Source organism: Mus pahari, chromosome 7, assembly GCF_900095145.1.
Source record: "Mus pahari chromosome 7, PAHARI_EIJ_v1.1, whole genome shotgun sequence".
NCBI classification, from domain to species: Eukaryota; Metazoa; Chordata; class Mammalia; order Rodentia; family Muridae; genus Mus; species Mus pahari.
In genome coordinates, this window is record NC_034596.1 from 19,794,019 (window position 1) to 19,808,304 (window position 14,286).

Here is a 14,286-nt window from a genome sequence, read left to right on the forward strand (position 1 = left end):
TTCGAGACAGGGTTTCTCTGTGTAGCCCTGGCTGTCCTGGAACTCACTCTGTAGACCAGGCTGGCCTCAAACTCAGAAATCCGCCTGCCCCTGCCTCCCGAGTGCTGGGATTAAAGGGATGGGCCACCATGCCCGGCTCAAGAGCACTTGTTCTTACAGAGAAAGAGGACCCAGGTTCAGTTCCTAGCATCCATATGGCAGCTCACAACCATCCATAAATCTAGTTCCAGGAAATCTGACACCCTCTTCTGACTTCCACTGGCATAAAACATACACACAACACACAAACTACACATTCATACATACAGGCAAAACATTCATATACATAAAAAGTAAACAAATAATTTTAAAAGTTATTAGCACTTAAATCTAATAGTCAACTATGCCAAACAATAAGCTGAAGTGCTTGATTGCACAGCACAACAATCACATATTCTTACAAAAAAAAAATCTGAGCCTGAACTTAATGGAGATGTAAGTTCAGAGTCTTAGTACATAAGAGGTTCAGATGCTGCCAAGTTAAATAACTAATGAAGAAAGCATCAGCCACACCTAGAAAGTTAGATTCCTGCAGAACAAATGACCCAGTTTCTCTGGGAAGAAGGGAGGGGCAAGGAGTAACAGACTTAAGAATACAGAAATAGCTACACTGAGCAATCACTCCGAATCGTGGCAAACAATCTAGCTGTGGGAACATACTTAAACATAGAACTAAGCATGGACTGGGGTTAGAAACTAACAATTTGGTGTCTCTAAAGACTACCATATACACTTAGACTTTAAAATAAAAGGCATTTCTAATGTGCATGTTTAAAGTGTCCAAGATAAAAATAGCTGACCTCACATTTTCATTGTCAAACTGAGCTAAATCAATCCTTTTTCAGTGGACAGTTAATAAGAAAGAGTAACGAATGTATGTATCAACAGCCTTTGGTTTCTTAGAAACCAAAACCAGGAAAGTAAAGCTTCTGCACAAAGTCCCAAACCCAAGCCTGAGTTCCAGACCAGTTTGGGCTTGTCAGCAAGACCCACCCTCCAAACACAGAGCGGGGAGTATCACCACTACCACCCCTGCCTCATCAGACACATCGGCACCCGCTCAGTAGGTGCAGGCCGCGGGAACGGACTGATTCCTCAGAAGGAAACCAACACCAATTGCTTTACCAGACCGAGTCACCACTCAAGAAAACAAAGATGCACTGGCCCCAGCTGAGAAAAAGCACAAATGAGATTCAAAACTAGACTACTATAGTAAGTATATGCCATTCCTCTCCATGCTTCAACCAACAGACTCCCTGACTCCTCCAAAATAAGAACTTTTCATTTTTTTTAAGGTTTTTCACTTAAAAATACTTACTCTAGTCTCTTTTAAAACTGTCTGAAAGAGGACTGGAGAGGTGACTCAGTGCTTACTGTTCTTGCAGAGGACCCAGGTTCTGTTCCCAGCACCACATGGTGACTCACAAGAGTGTGTCCCTCCAGTTCAATGGGATCTGACACACACTCTCCTGGCCTCCACAGACAGCAGGCATGCATTTGATGTACATACATCCATGTGAACACTCATATACATATAATTAATAATAATAATGATAGCTACCTAAAATATGTGAGTTGATATTTTCCTTTCCTTTCCACAATCAAGGATATTCAAATCATTCCAATGGATCTAGAATTCCTCAGAACAGCAGCAGTGTTTATTGTTACACAGCAAAAAGGTAAACATTTTTAAAAGAAACATCAAAAACATTCAATTATTTTACGTCAACCAAAAATTTAATTCTATTTAGGGCACAGGAGTATACTATGTAGCTATTTTTCCCAGGAACTCAAGCCTCCCAAGTGCTGGGATTATGGCCATTTTTGTTTGTTTGCTTGGGTTTCTGAAACAGGGCCTCACTGTTGCCCAAATTAGCCTCCAATTTAGAGCAATCCTCCTGCCTCAGCCTTTCAAGTGCTGGGACTAAAAACATGAGCCATCACATCCACCTTTTAAGAGGATAGAGACATAATCTTCTGCAGTCCAGGGTGGACCTGAACAGGCCGGTCAGCCTAACATGACCTTAGTCTCCTGATCCTACCTCACTTCCTGGGGAGCTAGGATTACAGGCCTGCCTGTGCTATCCCATCCAGCCTTAAAAATATTCTTTTAGGGTTGAAGAGACAGACAGCTCAGAGGCTAATAAGTGTAATTGTTATTTTTATAGATTTCTAGGGTTTAGTTCCCAGTATCCACACAGTGGCTCACAACTATAACTCCTTAGGACCTGGCACCCTCTTCTGATCTCCAAGGACACCAGACACACAAGTGGAGCATAAACATGCATACAGGCATTGCAAGTATACACATAAAATTAAAACATAAAATTTTAGAAGATGAATCAACCTAAATATTCCCAATCAGTGTGTTCATCAACTCATTTGCCTGCAGCTATGAGCCAGGCACACTAAATGAAACCCAAGAGCTGAAACACAACAGCAATGAAACAAAATCCTTCCCCAAATGAACACATATATGCACAAGAAAAAGCACCCAAGCCAGGCCTGGGTCACACACCTATAATCCAGGCAAGCCAGAGGCATGTGTTTAGGAGAGAGGGGGCTACATAGCAAATTACAGGCCAATGTGATACATTCACAGTGAGACTGTCTCCAAAAAAGGAAGGGTGGGATTAAAGAAACAGAATGGAGGGAGGGAAGGGAAAGAGAAGGAAGGAGGGAATGGAGAAGGAACAGAGTTGTGGATATTAAAGCAAGATAAAAGTATTGAGTAGTTTCTACAGGGTGGTCAGAGAGAACACTTTACTGTTGCATAATACTTAAGTAAACCTGAGGAGAGTGAGTGTGCAAGGCATGCTGCTACCAGATGAAAGTTAATCAACATTCAAGGTTCAGAGTCAAAATTCAAAGTTGTTATAGATCACCCTTTTCTTTTCTTTTTTTTTTTTTTTTTTTTTTTTTTTTTTTTTGGTTTTTTGAGACAGGGTTTCTCTGTGTAGTTCTGGCTGTCCTGGAACTCACTTTGTAGACCAGGCTGGCCTCGAAACCAGAAATCCACCTGCCTCTGCCTCCCAAGTGCTGGGATTAAAGGCGTTCGCCACCACCGCCCGGCTGATCACCCTTTTCTAACAAGATGAACATGGTGATTTGATACTGCCATCATACATCTGAGGAGCACCAATGGAAAACCTTTCAAGAAACTTGCATCTTGGTCAACCAACTTCTTCAACAATTCCCAAGCCTTCTCTACTACACTATCTACACAGAACATCCCAAGACTGTAATTCTCCTCCAAATGAAGGCAAACAGGCTCAGAGAAGACTAAATAATGTGTCTACTATCACAAACCCTGATGCCACTAGTGTGCCAAAGAACCAAAGGAAAAATAAAGCCTAGTGCAACACAGCCCTGGGTTTTTAAAATTCCATGCAGGCTGAAATACTCAAGCTTTACTGAAATAATGCTTTGGAACACCTACGAAAATAGTCTTGTCTTGCCCTCCTGGGACTGACTACCTCTTAGGTCTTTGACTTCCTAGCATTTCAAACAAACATGGCATTTCTTCCCTCTGAAGTTGACAGCTCTCTGTATCTTTTTCTGGATACTTTTGGTTATGACATGTCTTATCACACAAATCAGAAAATGACCAAAAAGAAGCCATGTTTTATTCATCACAACATCTTTTTCTTGTGGCATTATCTCTCGGGGCCCTAGGCTAGCCTTGAACTTCTAATCTGGAATCCATCTCCCAAGTGAGGGCCACCACACCTGACTCTCATACTATTCTCACCACAACATACTCAGCATGGAAGCTTGACCCATCAGGCTCACGTTCACAAACTACAAGAATTCTCAATACTGAAATGCCAATACAATCCTTTAGCTGTCGGTTGCCTTGATACAGGCTGGTACATGAGCTCAGTTTCATTTAAGATCATAATCACACCTACTGACTTAGAGACCTAACTTCAATATTGTACTTTCATTGTCAGTAACAAGGACCACGGCTCCTCAGAGTGTGGCCCTCCCCACACCAGCAGCAGGAGCAGCTGGGAGCTTGTTAGAAACACAAACATGGCCGGTCATGGTGGCGCACGCCTTTAATCCCAGCACTCGGGAGGCAGGGGCAGGCGGATTTCTGAGTTCGAGGCCAGCCTGGTCTACAAAGTGAGTTCCAGGACAGCCAGAGCTATACAGAGAAACCCTGTCTCAAAAAACCANGTCTACAAAGTGAGTTCCAGGACAGCCAGAGCTATACAGAGAAACCCTGTCTCAAAAAACCAAAAAAAAAAAAAAAAAAAAAAAAAAAAAAGAAACACAAACATTCAAAAGTCCCCACTGTGGGGTCCAGGAATGTATGTTGCCATCCAGGTGATTCTCATGTGAATTCAAATCTGAAAACCACTAAACAAGTTTGGCAGCAGGAGGGCTTCTACCAGTAATCTTAGTCACTGAAAGCTGAGGCAAGAAAGAGAATGGCTGGAGTTCAAGGCCACCCTAGGCAAGAAAGAGAACCACCTGCCCTCAAAGGCCCCCTAGCACCATACCATTAAGAGGAAAAAAAGGGAAAGAGGTAGAGAATTATTTTTAATTATTTAAATTAATTATTTTTAGCTGTTTGCTTAAGCTCAAGTAAGCAAACAGCTAAAAATAATGCTCCCTGCTGGAGACCAACCAGCTGATATATAGCAAACATGTGGGGACAATCAACATAGGGTTCTTTTTGCACTCCACCTTAATTAAGGTACAGTAAGGCATATTAGACACCTGGCTCCTTTTTACAGCTAACACACATCTATTTAAGATCCAGCTCACCCAGCTCACTCTTATTTGGCCTTCATTGCTTTTAAAAACAACCAAACAAGCTAAGCTAAACTGGAAAACAGATAAGCAGCAGAACTTCCAAAGGACAGGGGAAACTACTTAGCATTTAAAAGCCTGGTCAGGGCAAGTGAAAAGCTTATCTACAAAGTTGAGCAACAGGAGGGTTTCAAAAGCTATTCTAATATCTTAATGTATAAAAATGGGGCTAGGAGAAAAATAAGGGAGATATATATGGTCTATAATATGTGCCTTTTAAATGTAGCTTGCTACATTTAAAATAGCTTTAAAATATCTACTGTGTTTCCACTGCAATTATCTTCTTCTAATAACTGGATATTACAAATTAGATGTCCTAGAGCCATTACAAACAACTCAATAAAAAACAGCTCCCTCCTGGAAGGCAAACTGGAGCCACTTACTGCTCCTAATACTGTCTTCTTAGCAAGTGCCCCTCAGATCGTCAACAACTCACTGCAGCTCACCTCCAGAGGTTGCATTCCTACCCAAATCTCTCAAAAAATAAATAAGTGGTAACTGGTGCCTGGCATGGAGCTGCACGCCTGACTCCCAGAATTCTGGAAGCAGAGGCGGGTCAGGGGGAGAATGTTCTCTAAGTCCACACTGCCCTGCTCTTCCCTGCCAAGTGCTGTAAGTTTAGTTCCTCACCTGGCACTACCTACTGGTATTCAGTTAGGGATCCTATCTTCCTTACTGCTCTCCTATTTTCTCTATCTTCCTACCTTTGTCTCAACTTTCCTGAATACATATTCTACACATTTTTGCTCTTTTCAAACTAGGACTCATTTATTCAACTATATTAAAAACCACCTGGTAGCCGGGCGTGGTGGCGCACGACTTTAATCCCAGCACTTGGGAGGCAGAGGCAGGCGGATTTCTGAGTTCGAGGCCAGCCTGGTCTACAAAGTGAGTTCCAGGACAGCCAAGGCTACACAGAGAAACCCTGTCTCGAAAAACCAAAAACAAAAAACAAAAAACCACCTGAGGGTTGGGGATTTAGTTCAGTGGTAGAACGCTTGCTAAAGGCCCTGGGTTCTTAGCTCTGGAAAAGAAAGAAAAAAAGAAAAATAAAAGAACCCCCTGGCACTGGCAATGTGACAGAGACTTAAAACAAACAAACACATGCATTCTTAGTACAGTGAGGAGGAAAAATCACACAAAATTATCATAAAATGTATCACCTGCTGGGGAGGGAGCAGGCAATTGTGGAAGGACATAACAGGATTAGCATCCCTGCCTGACAAGCCAAGGATGCTTTTCTTGAAAGTTGTATCTGTATCAAGAGGATGAGGTCAGGACTAAAGAGATGGCTCAGAAGTTAAAAGCACTAGTTTCTCCTTCCAGAAGACCTGGGTTTGATTCCCAGAACCCACATGGTTGCTTATGACTGCATGTAACTCCAGTTCTACAGAATCCTTTGATACATGTTCTTGGTGCAGACATATATACAGGCAAAACACAGAGAAAATAAAAATGTTTTTGTAAAAAGTATGAGGTGACATCTAAGAGAAGGCACATCACATACTGCAGGAGAAGTGAAAAGGCACCTCAGCTAAACTGTACTGTAAACATCACAGCAAGAATATGTATGAGGCCATGAAGCCTATGAAGCTATGGTGGCACAAGCCTTTAATTCTAGCACTCAAACCACAGAGGCAGATAGAGCTCTGTGAGTTCAAGGCCAGCTTGGCCTTCATAGCCAGGTCTACATACTGAGACTGTCTCTGAAACAAAAAACAAACAAACAAACAAACAAACAATATGAGTCTCTTGAAGAGGCAGATGGAGGTCAGTTGATAAACAGAGAATGAAGTATTAAGGACTTTGGATAAGGTACTATTAAGTAAAAATCTCAATGAACATCAGTGTGGAACACACAAGACTGGAATCTGGGAAATGAGTAGCTAAATTGCTGCTGAATGAACAAAGGGAGTATCACTAAAAGACTACGGGGATTCTGGCCTGGTTACCTACATAGACATTTATATGTATGTGTGTATGCTTACACACACACACACACACACACACACACGAACACACTCTGCTGATAAGCCAATGATTTTAGGCAAGAACAGAGAAAACCTGTCTCAAACTGAAGTCAATGGCAAAAGCAGCTTATACTTTGTTCCTTATAAATTTCTCAAGGAAGAAGAGAAAGTTGGACCATTAGGCCACAAACTGGTTCTCCTAGTGTCCATGTGGTGATGCCTATAGGAGACTTGATAAACTTTCCACCTCACCCTCCTCTTATACAAGAATTGCTCTCTCTCAGTATGTTTTTACAGCTATTGAATTTAGTGAATTCATCTCAGGTAAAATCAAATTTCTCCCATCAAACTCATAGCATTTTAAAGCTACACCTAATTTTTAAAGTTTAAAAATTATGTCTACATTTTTGTGTTTATACTAGGTATATGTATGCACACATATAATATACATATAATATATTCATGTATGTGGGGAAAATATGAACAAAGTATTAGGAAGAAGGGTCTAGAAATAGCTATGGACCTTTTACATTATTTTGCTTTTTGTATAGAATTACATTTCCCTAGAATAGTCTCTAAATGTAAATGCAAGCCACTGGCACGTGCCAGCCTAGGCTACAAAGGATACCCTTTATTCCAACAACACCACCACCACAAATGGAAAAAAGCCTGGACTGGACCACTGATTACTGTGTCTGCGTGAAGACTCACGGTCCGCACTCCTGGAACACACAGAGGGCTGCAGTCGGGCCAGGCAGTCAGTGCGGGAAGCCCTGGGAAAGGGTGAATTCCTGCTTGGGACTAAGGCATGAGAGAAGGAAAGCAGTGCTCTCGACTGGGCCTGGGAATTGGAACCTCACAACTAAAACTGTGACTTCATGGGTTTACACTAGTCAGCTGCTTCAACTAATTCTGTATATGGTGAGTGCTCACCAAAACTGAAACTAACCTAGGTCAAGACTAGCAAGTTACCTAACCAATGCTGCTCAACCTAAATGAGTCGGGTTCACCCATTCAGGTGAACCCCTGAAGAAAGCCAGAGACATGAGGCTCTGCAGTACACTGGTGCAAACTCAAGTAAGACAATGGGTCAGCGTCAAGAGTCCCCAGCACTCTGCCTAGTCCAACTCCAACACTGTTTTCACGCTCACGCTTTTGGGGGATGGGGGGAGGGGGAGGGGCGGCAGCAGCAGGGGTGAAATAGGGTTTCTCTGTGTGGCTCTGGCTGTCTAAACCAGGCTGACCTGCCTCTGCCTGGGATTAAGAGCATATACACCCCCCACACACACACACACACACACACCGGCTCGAGCTCACTCTTCTAACCAGAAAAACAAATGACAAATGATTTTGGACACACTACACTTTTGAACATGGAGGTGTGAACATCAGCTGGATAAGAATGGGGCTTCAGAGAACAAGACAAGATCATATATATATCATATATATATATATATATATAGAGAGAGAGAGAGAGAGAGAGAGAGAGAGAGAGAGAGATGTGTCTCTACACAGTCAGAGAGGAAGCTAAATCAGAGTAATGGCTGAGACTCTTCAGAGTCTATAATTCCTGTTTGTGGGGCACAGACAAAGAGGAAGTTAGGGAAAGATGTGCCTGCTCTCTTAGCTGACATTAAGGCAAGGAGGCAAAATAGAAACCTTTCTTTCTTTCACTTCTCACCACAGTGAAGACTGTTTTGTCATTCCTTCCCTATCAAGCTAGTTCATGCTCTCTTCAAATTACACTTCCATTTGTATACAGGTGTTATCTTCTACAACAAAAATGGTGAAGAAATCAATTGCAGTGGGAGTGGAGGCCTTTCGCACATAACAGTCTAGGCCTTCTCCGATTTCCCCATTTCGACTCTCCATTCTCTCTTGTATCACAGAAACAGTTCATCTCTGACTATGACTGCAGAACACAGTTACCTTAAGCCTCCCTTGGAGCCATTTGTGTGAAGTGTTTTGATTTTATAGGACTGAAGCTTATAAATAGCAACTTTAGTATGAAGAGGCCAAGCATCTAAACCCTGAGTGCAATGGTGCTCCTAAGAATGAGCTGTGAAATGGGGCTCAAACTCAGAGCCTTGCACATAAATGCTAGGCAAGCACTGAGCTGCATCACCTAGGTTTTTTAATCGGGTAGAGAAACAGTGGTCTCAGAAGAATTCAGTGAGTTGTCATGAGCATGAAGTGATGAGCAGGCCTTGTGGACTTCTGAAGAAGGACTCCTGGTTTTTTGGCAGTTCACTCTATTGTTTGTTGCTTCACCCAACCCTACTATTAGACTTGGTTGTTCAAGACCAACAAGCAGTTTAAGAACCCAGGGGGCAGGGGGGTTGGTTTTGGTCTTCATTAACTTACTTGATTCTAAGATTATAAATGTACTAAAGATTGATTAGGTATATAATTTTCTGAAGGGCAAAAAGTTCATAATAGTCAGAAACTTGGCTTTTAGGGTATTCTGTGGATCACCAAAAATGACTTCAGGAACTGTTATGAATTGCATAATTTAGGAAAGTTATGAGTCACATGAGCTTAGTCATGATATCATAGTGAAGTTGCAGCTGGGATGTAGAAGTCACACTTTGATTTCAAAACTGTTTTTCCTTTGTGTTACTTTTAATAAAGAGGATGTGGTAGGTGGAAGAGGAAAAAAAGTAGGTCACAGATTTTGTGTCTGAAACATTCTGAAATTTACCTTAAGGTTAACATACACACAACAATTCGATTTAGATCTCTGAATGAGTCTCTTTCCCTTAAACCATAAACCTTCAAAGATGAATATTATTTCATCTTTATATCTTAATGCCAGGCGTATTTCCTGGCAGCCCCAGCCCCAATATGAGTTCTTCAAATCTTAGATCAATAGATTATACCTATGAGTTTGTGTTTTGTTTTCTGACATACAATGTGCTATACTTGGCTATTAAAATTTAAAAAGAAAGAAAGAAGACAATCCATCCAAGCATTCTGGAGGGAAAGGCTGATTCATGAGTTCAAAGCCAGCCTGGTCTGCATAGAAAGTTCCAGGACAGCCAGGCCTATCAAGTTAGACTGTCTTAAAAATAAATAAAAATTTTTAAATTTCTATGATTTGTTTACATTGCTGAGAATCAATCTAGAAATAATGTAGTTTTCCTCTACACTGATATGACTCTCTAGGATTCATGTTTTTCTTCTACCCCTGGACAGGAAAATAGTAAGGCGTATCAGAACGGTGCAAAAAAATCACCTTACTGTCTCAAATGCAAGAGAATAAATCCTTAATAGCATCCTTAAAATGAAGCATGTCCTTATCTCTATCCATCCTGAAATTACTTCTTTCAGACTGTATCAACTTAGATTTCAGCACTTTCTAACTAGCTCCTTTGTCCTTCTTTAAATTTGTCACATACACAATCCATTTAAAATGCAAACACACAAGAAAGTTATTTGGATACAAACATAAAACACATTCAGTGTCTACTCCAGTCAACCACAACCCTGTTCAGTAAATAAGATGAAAACACAAGGTAAAAAACTAACAAAAGGCTGGGAGTGATGGTGCAAGGTCTTAATCCAGCTCTTGGGAGTTAGAGGTAGACAGATTTCTATGAGTTCAAAACCAGCCTGGTCTACATAGCGAGTTCCAGGCCAACTAGAGATACATAGTGAAACCCGGTCTCAAAACAGACATTTAAAAAAAAGAAAAGGGGGGGGGGGCTGGAGAGATGGCTCAGCGGTTAAGAGCACCAAATGCTCTTCCAGAGGTCCTTAGTTCAATTCCCAGCAACCACATGGTGGTTCACAACCATCTGTAATGGGATCTGATGCCCTCTTCTGGTGTGTATGACAGCTACAGTGTACATACATACATACATCTTTTAAAAAAAAAAAAAAACCATAGGGTTTCAATCTGAATAATAAATAATGACATGATCTTAACTTCACACAATTGGGAATGCGCTGTTTCTCGCTTTGTTATTGATTAGCTGAAATGCCTTAAATGGCAACATTTGCAAGCTAAAAGATTCTAAGACACTTGCTAAGTTCCCTATCGCCAAAACTATTTGACACTTTATTACTGATTAACTGAAATGTCTTAGCCACTTTTGCAAGCTAAAGGATCCTAAGAAACCGAGTAAATTGCTTATCGCCAATTTCAATTCAAAACTTCTAATGCATGCCTTTCCTTATAACCCAATCTCTAAAAAAATTCAAGTAGAAACCCTAAGTTTCTAGGCTATTTAAACGGGTCAGCCCTGGTGATCTGTTAAAAATTGCAAGGAAAGCATTCATCGTGACACGCCAATTCAAGATTTGGCTTGGAAGTTTGAGCCTCAAGATGCAGAAGCACCTCTCCAACAAGACAGTACTTAGGATGACCTCGAAATCCAATGCAAGATTACAAATACAGTCGGAAAATGCCAATGAAACTACTTCAGTCGCCACCTTCCAACCAGGTACTGCATTCAGTACCTCCTACATATATTCAAGTTAGCCTCTGAGAGCCAACAAGTGGAGAGCTTTGGGGCCGTCCTTTCTTCCCAGGATCTTGCTTTCAGCAGAAACACCTAACACCTCAGATTCACTCGTTAGCAAGCAAAGGACCTCGACCAAATCGCACTCCACAAACGAACCATCCATGTGCCAACACCTCTTTTCTAAATATTCCAGAAATAAACCTAGGCCCCTCCCAGGCCCTCGGTCCCTATGGGAGACCCCTCCAGGATGTCCCTCCTCACGGAGAGACAAGCCCATCTCTTTTTCTCTCTCTAAACACCGAGAGCCACACCCCCCTTCCCACACTGAAAACTTCGGGACGCGCCACGGGAGCCCAATATCCCGCCCCCAGCGCCCCGGCGCGTCCCTCCAAGCACTCTTGGGTCAGACAAGTCAGTTTGCTCCCCGAACTCTTACCAAGTCGCGGATGGGAGCCAGAGCCTGGTTCCTCCGGAGGTCGGGGTGCCAGGACGAAAGGCACCAAAGTGGTCAGGAAGAGGAGACGCTGCCTCATGTTCCCGTCCACCACCCCTCTGGGCAATCTTCTCCGAAAGAGCGTTCGGGAAACTGCTCACATTGGGAGCCGAGGTGATCTTCCCAGCACGGCCCTGCAAACTTCTCCCTCCCGCGCCGCCTACAGGGAAGACTCCAGAGCTAGGCTCACGTCCCCGGAAGTGCAGGCGGCGCTCGCTGAGAGCGGCTCAACTCGCTTCCGGCCGCGGGCGGAGACCATCCCGCTGCCCACAGCCGGAAGAAGGGTGCCGTAGAGCATTGTGGGAGGCGTGGCTCGCCCCGCCCCGCCCCGGCGCGGCTTGGCGCGGGCTGAACGCCATCTTCTGGGTTATGTTCCTTCCTGATCCCTCTGGGACCTGCTTGGCGCCTTCCTGGCCTTCAGCTGGCGGCGTCCTAACTCGACCCTCTCTCTCGCCTCTGTCCCCGGGTGACCGCGGGGAAGGAAGGTGGGAGAGGATGGGCAGGTCCTTAGACGGATGCGACCTTCTCCGTCTTTATTGAAGGGACTGTGAAGTCTTGCGTGGGGTCAACTGCCGGATGGGGGCGTGAAGTCGGCCACAGTGCCCTGGGGATCCGCCGGATCGGGTGTGCTGTTCGGCGACTTGCTGGAGACTAGGTCTCTTGTCCCTGAAAATGCTCAGGGGACTGTACATAGACTTCTGCAATGACATTTATTTGCTGCTTGGCTTCTTACTCTAGGCAGAGCCTCCAGGCACCGGAATGCTAATTGCTCACTCCTGTGACCTTCTACACCCTAACTCTAGTTGGTTTCCCTACTCGACCCCTTGTGGTTTTGCAGTCTTTTTTTTTTTTTTTTTTTTAGTTCTGTGTTTAATGTTTGTGGTACTGAATATTAATAGCCCTGGTCAGATTTCAAGTCATCTTCCAGAAAAAGATAAACTGATTTAAATTTGTTCGTTGTGGAATGTCTTGCATCATTTTCAACTGTTCCTAACTTTGAAAAAAAAATTTTTTTTTGGCATGTTAGCTAAATTAGTCTGTAAGACCGAGGTATAAACACTTTCACTAGATACACATTCAAGGAATTCCTAACATAAATAAATAACCCCCCACAAATTAGATGTCAGCTTTTTTATTTTATATTTATTTATTTATTTATTTTTTGGTTTTTCCAGACAGGGTTTCTCTGTATAGTCCTGGCTGTCCTGGAACTCACTTTGTAGACCAGGCTGGCCTCGAACTCAGAAATCCGCCTGCCTCTGCCTCCCCAATGCTGGGATCAAAGGCGTGCGCCACCACGCCCGGCAGATGCCAGCTTTTTAATAATAGAAATGCTATATTTCTCTTGAGTGTTCAAGCTCCATGTCCCCAGGTTTGTAACTTTAGTTGACTGCAGATTATATTGTTTTCGTCTCCTAGCTTTTGTGCAGTTGAGCTATGTTTAGTAAATGCTATTTGAGTGGCTCTCAGCCTTCCTAAGGCTTGGACCCTCTAATACAGTTCCTCGTGTGGAGACCCTGAACCATAATTGTTTAATTGCAACTTCATGACTATAATTTTGCTACTATTATAAACCGTAATGTAAATATCTGACATGCAGGATACCTGATAATGGGACCCGGCTCCCCCAAAGGGATACTGACCCACAGGTTGAGTAACGCTGTGCTAGGTTTTTTTTTTTTTTTTTTTTGGTTGGTTGGTTGTTTTTTTTTTTTTTGGGGTTTTTTTTTTTGGGGGGGGGGTCGAGACAGTTTCTCTGTGTAGCCCTGGCTGTCCTGGAACTCACTCTGTAGACCAGGCTGGCTTCATTGTGCTAATTTTTAAAAAACTCCTGATCCACTTTATCATAACAAGTTTTCAGGATAAGCCCCAATTTTAAGTAGTCTTCTACATTCACAAGTCAGTATTCAAATTATGATTCCAATTTGAAGTTCATCTTTGATTTGACAATAGTCATATCTTTAGGATAATAGAACTCCACATGGGGGAGATAAAGAGCAAGAGGAACATCTCAGAGGGCCATGCTGGATAAAAGCCCGTAGGGCAGAACTGGCACCTACCTAGGTGGTGGCCCATGCCTGCCATCTCAGCACTAGGAGGCTGACACAGAACAACAGCCAGGGCTATGTTAAATCAAGAGTCCCAAAACTGACAGTCCAAGCCTGACCCTCAAGGGTTTATTTTGGGGGGATTTGTTCTAGCAGGAGGAAAAGTATGATAGGCTTTATGAGCTAGGCTCATTTTGGTTTTTTTGTTTTTTTGTTTTTTTTTTTATTTACATTTCAAATGCTATCCCGAAAGTTCCCTATACTCCCCCACCACCCCTGCTCCCCTACCCACCCACTCCCACTACTTGGCCCTGGCCTTCCCCTGTGCTGGGTCATATAAAGTTTGCAAGACCAAGGAGCCTCTCTTCCCAATGATGGCTGATTAGGCCATCTTCTGCTACATATGCAGCTAGAGACTCGAGCTCAGGGGGTACTGGTTAGTTCATATT

At 42.9% G+C, this 14,286-nt stretch overlaps 1 protein-coding gene across 3 annotated transcripts in view; it reads right to left on the reverse strand.

Moving 5' to 3' along the window:
• The window catches only part of Adam17 (ADAM metallopeptidase domain 17), a 48,300-nt gene extending 36,323 nt beyond the window's left edge, over positions 1-11,977 (reverse strand). For 2 of the 3 annotated variants that reach the window (XM_029540828.1, XM_021201896.2), the window contains exon 1: positions 11,733-11,971. In XM_029540828.1, the coding sequence (XP_029396688.1) occupies positions 11,733-11,829 (97 nt within the window). In that variant the 5' untranslated portion in view covers positions 11,830-11,971. Of the gene's footprint in view, positions 1-11,732 lie in introns of all 3 variants that reach the window. The other variant, XM_021201897.2, reaches the window with a different exon arrangement.
• Between the last annotated feature and the right edge of the window lie 2,309 nt (positions 11,978-14,286).